Consider the following 14,591-nt stretch of genomic DNA (forward strand, 5'->3'; position numbering starts at 1 on the left):
GAGAAAACAGCCGACATTTGCCGACGCTACCACTGGTTTGCCCGACAAATGACGTCTGAGAAACGAGCGCAGAAATTCCTTACTGTTGACGCGTCTGTGTAGTGCTTCTAGTCGTGCCGCGTGGGAAATTTGATTCAACCAATCACAAGCACGACCCAGATCTGGGTACTGTCGCGTCATCAGTATGGAATTTCTGCGTTCGTTTCTCAGACGTCATTTGGAGGGGAAACGCCAAATGTCGGCTGTTTTCTCGGGCTATTTTTTCAGGGATAGCCAAGAAAGCTGAGAAACAAGCACAAGTACGAAATGCCGCCCTAGCGAGGTGAGGTGCGCCCCTTCCCGGAATCGAAGGCAAAACGCCACGGTGATAATTCGCCACTTTAGAAACGACAAAAAAAGCTGGGCCGACTAAACTTTCGCAGTGACTTCTGGGATTGTTGCATGGAATTGGCCACTAGACGATCGGCGCGTCCCCACTAACTATCCCAGAAACAATTGCGGGCACATTTGGGCTCCAGTTCTCTTCTCGATTTTTAAGTGGGGAATAAAGAAACGACCCAAGCAATCTCGTTCTGCAACGTCGTTTCCCGGGCTCATCTTTGAATATTATAGAAAAAAGGGGGGTTGAAGTTGGCCCTTTCTACCCAGGCTACAAAGAAGAAAGATCACAGTACAGTCAAACGCTCCACGACAACCAACGGGTTTTCCTCAGGTTCGGTTAAAACAATCACTGGAGGAGCATCGATTCTAAATTCCACTCGATTGCCGCGTTTTGATATGGGTTCGACACCGATGAGTTCTTCGCAGCCGCGAGAGACCTGGTTCCACTTAAAAAAGGAGGCAACGAATAGCAAAAATGAGCCGCAAATCATTGGTCCAGCAGCTAAGTAGAACACCGGCTTAAAAGTTTTCAGTGAGTCGTACATGAAACCTGCGAAAAGAAAAACAAAAACAATTGGGATTTGTTGCGCGATGTCTAATTACTCCTTAAATCATGCGATAAATCAGAAGACAAACCCAGTCGAGTTAACTTTTGCAAAGACTTCAGGGACTGTTACTGAAGACAGGGAAAAATTTGGATAAATTGGTCAACAGCTGACCTTCGCGTCCTCAGTAACTATCCCAGAAGTCCTTGCGAAAGCTAACTCGTCCCAGTTTCATTCTCGGCGTTTCTAAAGTGGCGAGTTCTGACGTACCTGCAGCTGGAGGCCCCAGTAAATATGTAAATGACTGACAAAAAAATAGGATCCCCCACGCAGGGGCAATTTTATGCACGCCCACTATGTCCAAGGTCACCATGGACATAAGTCCAATAAAGGAACCATCCAAGATTCCTAACACTGCAACATACAACACCAGTGCCAAATAGGAGGTTGCCAAGGGACACAATAAGGATGCCAAGCCAGAGAGAAACATGCAAATCCTGTAAATATGCATGTTTTTGAAGCAACAGATGTCCGAAACACGTCCGAACAATACCCGACCGATAGCCGAAGAGATGCCGAGGTAGGATATGAGCCAGCTGCCTTTGGAAAGAGGTATTCCCAGATCTTCCGAATATCTAACCTGCACAGGGGAAATAATTTGGGAAAACTCAGATGATTACTATCAACTTCCATACAAATGACTCATACATGTATATTTCTCAACAAAAACGACAACAACAGGAGCCCATACACCGTAACGTCCATCGCCCACTTGTAAGAGGCGCAGCGCGTTAAAATTTACCATATGACTTCCACGTACCACGTCAAAATTTTCAAAACTGAAGTTGACCTACAAGCCAAAGGAAGTGTTTTCGCTTCAAACCCTTGAACATTGTGACATAATTTCTCTGTTATCTTACATTATAGGCGTTGGAATATTGAAATGAGTACTGAACACTGGAGGTTATAAACATCCATTTCCAGCCGAGTTTACAGGCCGGACAAAGGAAACCAAACAGGCCCCTTCCGAGTTCCAAAAACCCTCAGTTTCAAAATGAGGCCAAGTACACAGCTTTCTTACGAAAATGAGTTTTATTTGCACGAGAATAGAAAAACATTTCGACATCAATGGCTGAGCACTCAACCTCGTTTTGATAAAGGGGCCCGGGGGAAGTCGCCATCACTACGTCATTTCCATGGTTAAAACTCCCATTGACCAATGAGCGTGAGAAATCACAAAGTAATTATAAAATGGTCTAAAATTCTCAATTTCTTTTTCCGCGAAATTTGCTGTGTTTCCAACGCAGCGTAATGCAAAAGGGAGCTTATGCAAAGGCGTTTTTGAGCGACGCAAGTCAAACGGAAATAAGGCCTTTTCCCTTTGAATATGCCTTGACGCTTCCAAATTTTGTCTTACTAAGTGTCTCTACTCTTAAATAGACGATTTTGCAAAAACCAATGGCCAAGAATGCAAAAAATCTACTTCCGGTTGCCGTGCGTCTCTCAAAAACTGAACTTCTTTGCTTAAGCTCCCATTTGTGGCAATCGACCTTCAAAATAGAGGCTCCTCGGTCATCATTCCCGTCCTTTTTTACTTCACACTCTACTGCTCTCGTCCACCATTTCTGGAAATCCTTCGCCGCTTCGATTGGCTAAGAGATTTTTTGGCGCGAAAGTTAAATCTATAAATAGCATAAAAATCTAACACAGAGATAAGATCCAGGGCGGGTCTATACGAGAAGGACGTTCCCAGGTAATGGGCTCCTGAAACAATATTTCAAATGAGCTCGAATCACTGTTGATGTAGACTGCATCAATAGTTGTTGTTGTTAACAAAATAAACGGTCAAATAATCCAGAGGCGTTGTGCGTAGTGCAGTGGCGAATACGTAGGGCTGTGGATTCGAGTCTGTCCATCTATCGCATTATTTTTTAAACGAATTCCTTTGGTACACATTGTCTCTTCACGTCTTGGTCCTAGTTGTTCAAATGGTGGATATAGCGCTATCTACTAATCAACCTTTATCCAGTGAATAACGCAATTGGTTTCCCTAATATTTATTCTCTGGATAGTGATTAATCAAGTGGATAGCGCTATCCAACACTAGAATAGACTGGACCAGATGTCTTAGAAGTTCGGTCCCTGGTAGAAATACGTTCCTTTTCTTCGTAGTACGCCCATAATTTAAGGATGGTAAAATTTAAGGTAGATTGAAGCCTAAACAAATTGGCTAAAATAGGTCAGATATGTGCATTATCGTTTATGTCCACACTACTTCATTAATTGATGCCGTAGTTCCTCATATAAGTGCTTTCCCCAATCAAACGCCCAACCTCGCGGCCAAAAAATAAAAACAGATAAGCACGCCTCCTCCCATTCTCGAAGAATTAGAATAAGAAAAGCCCTAGGGGGCCTTTAGAAAGGAAAGGGATGCTAAAATTGAACTCCTGAAGGCGACCAGTCAGGGTCGTGGCTCAGTGAAATACGGTATGCCCTTTCAGAATTGGAAATATTTTTGGGTTTATGGAGTCCTTAAGGACAACAAATTCGCTGTGACTATGAGTGAGTGACAAATCTGCTATAAAAACACTCTGAGCAATAAAATCTAGCCTGCGAACCCAGATGTTGTTTCAGTCGTCGCTTCTCTCCATCCCAAAAAATAACTTTCTCACTTGGACGGAAGCGATTACCGGAAATACGCCTTCGTTCGCAGGCTAAATACTTCAAATCTCGCTGTGCAGTTGTGTGATACGTGTTTATCAGGATATGTAAAGTTAGCTGTTTAGAAGGCAAGTTTACCCAAACCGAAAAAAAATTTTCTTATTGATGGAAAATTTTTATAGAGTTTAGATCGTATTAGAGAACGGTATTAATTTGGCATTGCTATGATATAATTAAAAATTCAAGATGGCGGCCATTTAGGCGTTATGACGTCACGCCCCTCGAAAGCCATATATATTTTGCGGTAAGTCATGCTTCAATATTCTTGAAATAACGCGAGCGGCGCCAAAAAATTACGAGTGTAAATAGGATTAAGCCTATTCCAACCTGCGAATACAGTCTCCGATCTCTCAGTCTCCAATCGACTCCACTGGAAACGTTTTTCGAGAGAGGGCTTCTTTCGCAAAACGTTCCTAGTGGTGGGAGCGATGAGAGGCGACTGTATTCCCAGGTTAGCTTGTTTCTCACTAGCGTCATAACGGCAAGGTTATAAAAATGAAAGCCTTCATGCATATTGACGTTTAGCCTGAGAAAACAGCCGAGATTTCGCAACGCCATTACTGGTTTCCCGGCGAAATGACGTCAAAGGATCTTGCGCAGAGATTCAATACTGATGATGTGTCACCACATAAATCTGGGTAGTTCTTCCGATTGGTAGAAGCAGATTTCCCTCGTGCATGACCAATCAGAAGTACTACCCAGATCTGGGTACTAACAAGGCATCGGCAGAGTATAGAATTTCTGCGCTGATTCACCAGACGTCATTTCGCGGGGAAACCAATTGTTGCATCGCGAAACGTAGGCTGTTTGCTCAGACTAATTGACGTTTAACATGAAAAAGACAGCGCAGCCGGATATCATGAGAAGGTTTTTGGTGCTGTTTGACGTAATTTAGACAGCTAACTGTCAATTTAACAAACGACCCAGAGGGAACAGTGGACTTAAACATAACGACTAAAGAAAAGACTAACGTTTCGTCAACTTTGACGCTTACAGGACAAGTGTAAACTTCTTAGTGGACAAAAGCTTGCGCTTGCTTTCGTAACACACTCATGGTATACCACCCACAAGTGAAAAAAGCAAATGCCTGCTAAGCGGTTCCTTTTCCACGTTTTCGGAAACGCAAGGGGCACGAGAAAGGGTGGAGCAATAAAAAAAGTGGCGAGCTGGGAGTAACCATGAAGCACGGACCACGTGAATGGACGCCCCATCACTCTTTCTAAAAAGCCGGTTACATATGGGCTGGGCTGGCTCGATTTGTCGAGATCTCGGGACATAGACTAAACACAATAAAGATTAAAAGACACTCTATTTGTTTTTCTTTAGAGACCCTCGAGCACACGAATGAATATTAATCTTGTGAGGATACACTGACCGCTAGCGTATGGGGTGGGGAAAAAGAAAATAGAAGTAACATAAGAAAATTTTTTTTTCTCGCGAGCGCTTACCGATTGTCGAAAAGAAAAAGAGAACGACGTATGTGTACAGGCTAAAGATTTTCTTCTCGATTATGTGACGACCTAGCTAGCCAGGTTAGCTGCGCTGGATTTTTTCTATGTAATTACTCTCGCCGGGCCAGCCTGGCGAACCAAGCTGGCGACAGGAAAGTAGTTTACATACTGCTCGTATAACTGAAATCTATGTACGCCCCCGTTCCGGCTCGCCTTATGTAAAATCGAGATAAAAGTGTCCTCGGCAAATCCAGCCAGACCAGCTCATGTAAATCACCCCCTCAGGTTGCCGTAGGAATGGAAAAAGTACTTCACAGAGCAACTTAATTGTTCGGTAGTTGTTATTGTTGTCTAGCACATGAAAAAACAGTTTCATTTACTAATTATTTTATACATCATGCATTGCCCACGTTTCCACTAAATGGTAAATGAGATTCACAAAAGTGCTTTCAACTATAAGTTCCTATGCAACCGTTCTTTGGACCATCACTATTAAACGTGACTAAGTCTACCGTTGTACAAGGGTCTCAATGGGGTTAACTTCAACCTTTGGACTAAACTTTATCATTTAAACGGAAAACAGCTTTTGTTATTAGACAAAAAAAAAAATCTGTAATCATAAAACATGTGTAATCATTTTTCTAGCCACTATTATAGATACGAGTCATTCATACGTATGAAAGTCGCTTAATTACACGTTCCGCCTTGGCCAAATATGTCATAAGAGACCTAATTGAGACAAAATGCGTTTTAAAACAAAGAAAATTTATTTTTGGCATATAAACAACACTGAGGCAAATTTTCAAAAAATTTGTAACCGTTTGGGAAAGAAATTAGAACCTTTAGGAGTAAAAATGGCGCGATATTGTCAGTTATCGGTAAAAGCCTCTACCGCATTGAGACCCTTTTGTCCCCAGCCTCCCAACCCCTCCCCCCAAAAAACGTGCTCCTGATTTGCTCGCTGTTTAGTCGTTATGTTTAGTCAAAGGGTCCCCGATAGGGTTCTTCAAACCCGTCATCCCGACCCGATTTTTCACTCAATCCCGTAGTCCCGATAGTTATTTTCGGCATCCCTCAGTACCGTACACATTTTCAATCCCGAACCTCGCTCCCCTTTTGCTATCAATCCCGAATCCCGACCCGGCCTTCAAGTAAGGCAAATCCTAGATCCCGAAAAACTCATTAGGGACACTCTATTTATGGGTCGTCTTTGTTCATGTTGTGCCGTTGTTGCCTAGTCCCTAGGCCTCATTTTTCCTCGCGGCCAAGCGTTTCGGGTCACGTGGTCCATGCGAAAATGTGAGGGCGTTTCCCGCCCGTTCGCCTCGCATACGTCACCGAAACGAATTGACCGAGAGGGACTGGGAAAACGCCGTACAGGGACTAGGCAAGTGCCATTGCAAATTTCCCTTCCATTAACGGTCACTGCCATTTTAAGGCACTTAGAAAGTTTTTGGCCTTTTATTGAATGTGTTTCTAACAAAAAGAAAAACCATCGGAAACTAGGGTTGAACCTGGACCTTTCGAATCCTAATCTTTCTCGCGCCTTACCACTAAATTTTCACACCCACCCACCAAAATTCCGAAAATTTAAGTACATAAACCAGCAAACTGTCTTTCTACATGATATATCAACAGCAGATGACCCTAAACCCTTTTCATAAATTTTAACGCAAATTAACCTTGGGCTTCAACGTCGATCTTTTTAAGACTATTCAAAAACTTTGCCTTATTGTAACTTAATCCAGGGTATATATTTCATCTATCATGACTAAAGAGTGGTATCGACTGTTAAAATGGCAACGACCGTCTACGAAAGGGAAATAGACTGTGCCGTTATGCCACTAGTATGAAACACGACTGAAATATTTCACCTAGGTTCACATCGCAGTGCAATGCAAATCACAAGGCTCATTGTGGGCCAAGGTGTTGAAAGATGGTGCAGTGTAAGACAAGAAAGTGTTTGATTGTGGTTTGGGTGTTGCACGTACCAAGAAGAAGTGTGGTATGAAGTAACCAAAGCCAGCCACTGAAGTTGCCAAGGTCCACACGACGAAGGACTTATTCCTCAAAACAGACAGGTCAAAGCATTGGTTCTTCCCAGAAGGCAAATGAACAAGGTTCCTGTTCACTCTTTTGTAAACGAGTCCTGTAATAGCCAAGACTATGCCGCCTAAACACATTATGCGAAAGGCAGTCTGCCAGCCAAACTTCCCGACTAAGACTTGAAGCGTTGGCGCAAAAGCTAGAGTTCCAAAACTACTCCCTGAGGCCACAATTCCAGTGGCTAAAGAAAGGTGCTTGTCGAAATAGTCCGCGGTTACTATTAAAGCCATTGTCCCGCACAAGCTAGTGCCAATCCCTAAGAGAACCCCGTAGCTGATGTATAAGAAGACGAGGCTGGGGGCGTAGGAACTGAGAAATAGTCCGACACTCATTACAAGGCCTCCAGCAATTGTGACGACGCGAACGCCATAACGCTCCGCGAGAGAACTGGTGACAGGGCTGAAGAGGAATAGGAGATTGACGGATATTGAGCCAATCCAGGCTGAAAAAAGGAAAAAAAATAAAGAATTAAGGTGAGTTTCTTGAAGTATATTGTTGCTTCCCAAATCCCTACAAAAGACATTACTATTTGTTTCAACCGGCCAATCGGTACTGTCGGGGAGCACGACTTAGTAGTCGAGCTGAGTTTTCTTTTCATGTCATCAGACAAGCGTTAGAGAGCGTTTTTGTTCGTTGTGGCAAGCATCTCTGCTAATTAATTGGAACAAAAGAAGGGGTTTACTTAAGAAACGAGTTCCATAGGATCGTCTTGGCCCCCCAACATGGCCACCATTTTGAGCACTGTTTTGAAACCCCAACATGGAGGATATGACGTCATGTGAAGACCTTTGTCAAGTGGCGACCATTTTGTCCCAGAAGATTAAAAAAGCTTTGTTTTTCCACGATTAGCCCCGCAGGAAGAACGAGGCTGGGCGTGCAAATACAAAGCTTTTTTAATCTCTTGGGACAAAATGGCCGCGCGTGACAAAGGTCTATACTTAAAGGCCCTGGTTGTGACAGGATCAAATGAAGTAAAAGTAGAGGTACACTTGATCCTCTCAGTAAGAAGAAGGAACTGAGAATTAGGAAAAAAAGAAAAAAGAAAAGAAGAACAAGAGGAAGAATATATATTCAGGATACGTTCGGGCAAAAACGTCTGTGTCGCTAAACAAGAGGAATTTAAAAGAATCGTTAAGTCCAGTCCTAATAATTTTCAAAAATAAAAATGCTGGTAAATAAAATTATCAAAAATTATCAACGATAAAATGAACCGTGTCTGAGAATGATTCATGTTAGATATTCGTTACTACTACTTTAAAATTCAGGCTTAAATTGGGCCGAGAAATTTGATTGAGAATGCATCTTCCATCTCCTTATGTAATCAATATGTTATAGTTGAATAACTCCTTCAAAAGATTTGGGGTCCGTTCCAAGGATCAAAAAGGAAAGGCGAAAAATAAATTAATCCTTAGGCATAGCCCCACTGTTTTATATTTTTATACCTGGATTTTCCGGCCTCCAAGAACTTACAAGGCCGTGCAAACGAAACGTGACGTTGCCAAAAACTCACTGTTTCGATTTTGGCATTTCAGTCGAGTCAATAGCGCTTGCGCATGCTCCGATTGTCTCTCTTTGACCGAGTTGACCTGGCTGGGCAAGCCAAAATGTTTGCATGGAGAAAAGTTGGCCCGGTTAGCTCGGATGGTGATCGGCTACCATCAACAAAGGGTGACCTCGCTAGGCATCGATAAGCAGGTTAGCCTTCTACCCGAGCCAACTTTTTGTTTCTCATGTAAACAGTTTGCTACGTTTTGTAACGAAATAATATTATATGAAAAGTTGGCTCGCCCAGGGTAGCTCTAGTAGGTGGGGGATCCGTTTGTCCAAATAAATGGGGCCTGAGTCCATTACACCTGTAGCATTTATAGAACCTAAAACCTTAAGGCCAAGAAGCACAGTCCAACAATGCGCACAATTGTTAATTGGCTAGCCTGTCCACTCCTGGAATTGTCACTTGTAATACCTCAGCAAAAAAAAAAACATCTACTTCTGCATGGCTCAGCAGCATTGCAGTAAAAAAATTTCATCGTCTATCTACCATGGCCAGTTGCAATATTGCGTGCAGTCTCGTGACGCGGCTTCAAATATTATTTGATTTTCCTTATCAATTTACGAATTAGCTCATAGAGCACTTTGGCTTTTTCTGGAAGACGTCATTTTGCGGATTAATCGATGAAAAAAAATAAAAGGCGGGCTCTTGTCAAATCAGTGCAATTTCATTTAACTCCTCACGCACGATTTACGCAAATAGAACTTAACACTTCCCAAATTTGAACTGCTTGATGCCGACATGTGGGCTCTGAGGAGCGGCGGTATCAAGGGCACGAGTAAAGTTGTCCAATTTATTATATTATAATTAGCCATGTCGAGTAAAACAGTTTTCGTTAATTGTGCGCAATGTTGCACTGTGCATCCGGGCCTTAAGATAGTTTACGTGACGTGTTGACGTCATAAGACATAGACATACTGCATTTTTTCCAAATGGCCGCCATCTTGGATCCCGGCCGCCACCTTGGATTTCTGTCATGTTAGAAAAGTGCTCAAATAAGGACCAAAAGTAATCATAAATAATCATAAGCTTCTAAAATAAACAATAATTATACAATATACAGCAACGGTCAACTCCTCCCCCGCCCCCACCCTCGTTCTTCTCTATTGCAACTTAGATCGTTCATTTTAAAATTTGCGACTATTGTATCAAATTTCATAGCGGTAAAATTCCTGTTAGAGTGCTTTGTTTTTTTTGTCGGAAAATAAAATACGGTATTTTTTTAGTCTGGAAAAACAGTTTGTGTTTTTGAGATTATTTTGCCGACGTACAAGACCAGAATCTTTTACTTAAAGTAGGCATGTTTTGGCTGAAAAGGACTTTTTTGCGGCGTCTCGCCGTCTTTTGAAGGATTTCAACAAAACTGAGGTAGACGCAGCAAACTTTTGACATGTACCGGTAATATAAATAGGTTTTAGGTTTTTTGAAGATATCAAAATATGATGTGAACCGAAAAGATGGCTAGATAGAACACACAGGAAGAAATCACACATTGGAATCCGAAAGATATAATTATTTGGCCACGTGGTCTACCAATACTCTTGAATATATAGTTTTTGGTGCATGTTTAATTTTTCTCTAATTATCTTTAGGAGTACAAAAGTTACTGTAATTAGTCATTGAAAAATTGCAATCTCGGCAAAGGGGACTGATGAAGTTTAAAGAGCCGGCTGAGCCGGAAGCTATTAAGGTTAAATCAAAAATAATTTGATTGAGGATATTTTTTAGACCTTTTCAGTGCTTTTACATGAATTCGTATTGCATTCCTCCTCACAAAGCTTTTCATTATTTAAGTAATTTTAAAACTGTTAATGAAAAACCGCACTTCATGTTTAAATAACCAACGGTTTTTTGATAATTCGACCACATTCTTCACCCATATGGAGTTGTTTTAGTATGTACCACGCTACAGGAAAAGCGAGTGGCTCGAACAACTAGACATATGGACATAATCAGCCCCCTCTTCAGACCCCGAGGTTAGGTATTCAGCGAGCGCTGAGACAAGGGAGACCACTAACAGAGGCTAATTAACAACTGAGGTTAACGCTACCCCCCATGCACAAGTACTATAAGGCTAGCCAATTAGACCTCGCTCAGGACCATATCTATTCTGCGGTACATACCCATATTCAACATGCGTGCCGAGCCATTATAATTACGGAAGAAAACATTTACTACCGTGTTAACAGCCGGATACCTGATCATAACCAACAGGAAGAAGAATTTTGTTCTGTCTCCTTCAACCTTCCACAGCAAGATGACTAGCAACGACTGAGTTTGTTCGCTTCAGTATGAACTGCATAGCGTTTCGTGTTTCCATTCTCGATCAGTTTCCTTTTTCGCGCTGCTTTGATTGTAGAAACTGTCAATGAACTCAGAAGAGCCTCGTCTGTCTAGAGGGTAGTGCAAACAAACAGGATCTGCATAGTTTGCCATCAGCTTCATCAGATGGGCTGTGACACGTTTCTGAAACCCTTTGTGCAGGATTGAGACAGTGAGATGGTGCAACATATGGGTGGGACGGCTCCACCATCATAACCTTGTAGAAGACAAAGTAGACAAACTATTGCAATTATCGAGCTATCTCCCTACAAGGAATAACACACTTGTCTGTGCCTTTGACTCCAAAGTTGACGCTTAACATTACCTCTTAAAACATCTCTTTTCTGCTGTCAAGTAACATCTACTTCTGGAAAAAGCGGGCGGGATTGTGTGGCATACCTCCTGAAAACCCTGGAGCCAGTTGTTCGAAGGCCGATTAGCGCTTAATCCAGGGTTAAATTTAACCCGGGTTTCTTTTTCTTTTGTTCAAAAGCATTTTCTTGGATAATTTTCTCTGTTGTTTTTAAGAACATCCAATCATCAACTTATAGACAAAAGTGGGTTCAGATTCAGAACCAGAGGGGAGTACAGCTCGGGGGTCTTACACTAAGTTGAACTTAGATAAAGATGTTGATATTATAAAGCTCATTGGATGGTTAAAAATGACAGCGTTAGAACATTTTACAATAAATTGAATATTGGTGGAGTTTGTGTAAAAGCATCGATCATTTTGGTACGTTTCTCAAGGCAATGTTTTGAAATTTTGTAATAAGGTCACGTCGTGGCTTGAGTGAAGGGTTGTGGAGACCGTCCTTACGCCACTAGAATAAAGAAGACTAACGGGATGAGATTGTCCAGTCTTGCCTGAATTCTAAGTAAAAGCTGGTTTTTGTTTGGCCTTAAAAAATAGGATAAGCAAAAAACAAAACAAAACCAAAATCATTGACACGAAGAACCCTACCTGCACCCGGTCACACCGCACGGTGTGTCGGCCCCTCCAGAGAATATCCCATTACGGACCTTTCATTCAATTAAAACGCTACACGCGCATCAATAAATTTAATCCACATTTTCTGTATTTCACTTTTGAATCTAATAGATTTTTCATAGCTTTACTGACCAGAGAGTATTGTATGAGCCTGCTCAACTACAGAGTAGCTATATTTATGACAGTGGGAATAACAAATGAATTCTCCGAGAAAGTTAGACAATATCGGAATTGTACCTAAGCGCCAATTATTGACACATCTATCGTTGGAATAGTCGATTCGTTGACAGTAAAACTTTTCTACAGTTCTAAAAATGAAAAGTGATCTTTAAGCACGGTCAAATTTGTCAATTTTTTCTTTAAATAGAACTTTCAACTCTGAAAGTTTCCAATCACAATTAAACTAATTTGGTGGAGTTTTGCGTCTTTAATATTTTATGGTTGACTTGACCACGAATAGTTTTGGCACAAAAACAAACTTTTCAAGCAAATTTGCATACAATTCGCGTGTTGGGTGTCCTCCATATTTTTTCCACAGTTGAATTAAAAACAGTGTTCATTCATTAAAAAAATAACATATCTTTTTTATTACAATTACATGTTGGAAAAATATGCAAAATTTATGAAATAAGTTTGCGTAATAGTATTTCATAGCCGGGAAAACATTCATCAACCTTCAAGAAAATTATTATTTTGCATATTACAAGTAAAAACGAACAATATTGTTGCGGTATTTTTTTTATAGTAAACACAGATCACATGCAAATTGATCTGTTTGGTCGACTAGCCGCCAGGATGGTCCGCTGCGATCGGCTTGTAGCAGTTTGTAGAAATTGCGCTATGGACCTTGCCAAAAATCATCGACGATTATTTCACTTTTTTTCATTTATATTGTACGAACAATTATGTTATAAGACTAGCTATTGCAGTGAAAAAAAAAAAACATGGATCGCAGCAATTTCTTTACTGGGTTGTTGTTGCGTTAAGCGATCAAACAAAGAGGAAATGGAAAGCGAAATTTAAATAATTAGCATTATTTTTCGTCGCTCTTCGTTTATTTGCTGCAAGAAGGGTAGAAATGTATGTCCTGCAATGAATTTGGAGCAATTCCAAGGTATATGTATATTTTAACTCACACAAAGATTTACAGTTTCGCATTCTTGATGTGATTCTAGGGTAGAGGAAATTTCGCCTACCTGTGCTTGCTTTGCTCGCTTCGAAGTGATCTAGCAATACAACAAGAAGAACGCCAAAAGATGTGTGAATGCCATAAACCATAAACATGACGAAAAATGAGCCGGCACAAACCACCCAAGCCCAGCCACGATCCTTACACGGGCTGTGGACATTTGGAAGTTGTCTGTGAGCGTAGTTGATCAGCGTTATACTGCCTCCAACAGGAATGGACGTCAAATTTTCGATATTCATCGATGAATGCGACCGGGTCACGCTCCGATCATTCATGTTGGGTTAAGCATACGTCCGTTCTGACCGGTAAAGAATTAAAGAATCGTTGTAGCTTCTGAAAACAACGCAAGCGAACCTTCGATATGAAACACTCGAGCGCAGATGTACAAGCGCCGACAGCCGGTCAGATCGGACACAACAAGTTTGACAGGAAAAACGTGCTAATAAACCTGTTGCCAGCTTCAGACCGCATGCGACAGGAACCTGTTTCTTTTCAATAAAGCCACCATTTTCAACCACCTCGCATACAGGTCAACGGCATAAAAGCTCTAAACATTTCGTCGAATACTGCTTGTACCTCAACCTTTGGTTTTAATGCGATTGAATACGTGTACAAATTTGTTTTGATTTGTATTGGTCACATAGGGAATTTTCTGACTAATTCTCGAAATATCCAATCAGAATTACGCTATAATTTCACTTTATAATAACCCAGCCAATAAGCCTGGTTTATATAAACGAAAACAAAAATTCTCCATGCGTAACCAAGAAAATAATTTTCATTATAAAAACCGGCCCCGTTGTCTTCATAAGTTCTGAATACAACTTGCTAAGAATATAATCAATGGTTTCGAACGTCTCCTACTGAGTTTGGTTTCTGTTTACAGGCGGTTTTGCAACTATATTTAAAACAGTGTATTTGATGAGGAGGTGAAAGGGGTTATTGCTTGATACGGGATTTAAGTGATTTTAATTTTCGTGAAAGGTGAAAATGCGAAATTAAAATCCGTGAACTGTGAATGGTCTGCTTGTCGTGATACGTGAACATTAAAATCTTTTATACGATATTCGTGATTCTCATCTAATTTTTTTATCGTGAAAATAGATAGTAGGAGAGCAAACCGGTTCCAATAACACCCATTAAATGGCCATAAATCGGCTCGGAAACCATACAGAAAAGAAGAAACGCTCAACGTAAGCAAGGCTAGCCGATTTTTATTTAAATTCCTTTAAATTAGTAGGCTACAGAAACAAATGTTTTTCCCCCATACAAATCCTTATAATTTGAACGTTACGCAACAATACCGATGGTCATATTTCGAGCTTGGGCTTCCTGTGAT

General features: G+C 41.1%; 1 protein-coding gene across 2 annotated transcripts; it reads right to left on the bottom strand.

Annotated features, from left to right (window-relative positions):
• Positions 1-620: 620 nt before the first annotated feature.
• On the bottom strand, positions 621-13,844 carry LOC140923065 (monocarboxylate transporter 10-like). Of its 2 annotated transcripts, none has more exons than XM_073373122.1 (4): positions 13,260-13,844; positions 7,090-7,646; positions 1,197-1,566; positions 621-931 (listed from the first exon to the last, which is right to left on the bottom strand). In XM_073373122.1, the coding sequence occupies exons 1-4, from the start codon at positions 13,525-13,527 to the stop codon at positions 666-668; spliced, it is 1,461 nt and encodes a 486-aa protein (XP_073229223.1). In that variant the 5' UTR covers positions 13,528-13,844; the 3' UTR covers positions 621-665. The 2 variants fall into 2 exon arrangements, with proteins under 2 accessions (XP_073229223.1, XP_073229224.1); XM_073373123.1 differs by lacking the exon at positions 13,260-13,844 and adding an exon at positions 9,672-9,761.
• Between the last annotated feature and the right edge of the window lie 747 nt (positions 13,845-14,591).

The sequence above is a fragment of the Porites lutea genome, chromosome 13 (genome assembly GCF_958299795.1).
Source record: "Porites lutea chromosome 13, jaPorLute2.1, whole genome shotgun sequence".
NCBI classification, from domain to species: Eukaryota; Metazoa; Cnidaria; class Anthozoa; order Scleractinia; family Poritidae; genus Porites; species Porites lutea.

Bases quoted from the DNA above. Each gene is read 5' to 3' on its own strand.
- LOC140923065 (XM_073373122.1), bottom strand. From the start codon at position 13,527: ATGAATGATCGGAGCGTGACCCGGTCGCATTCATCGATGAATATCGAA. The intron at 1,567-7,089 runs GTACGTGCAACA...TCCCCTGTGCAG, and splicing joins TCATACCACACTTCTTCTTG to GTTAGATATTCGGAAGATCT. The intron at 932-1,196 runs GTACGTCAGAAC...TTCTTTTCGCAG, and splicing joins ACTGGGGCCTCCAGCTGCAG to GTTTCATGTACGACTCACTG.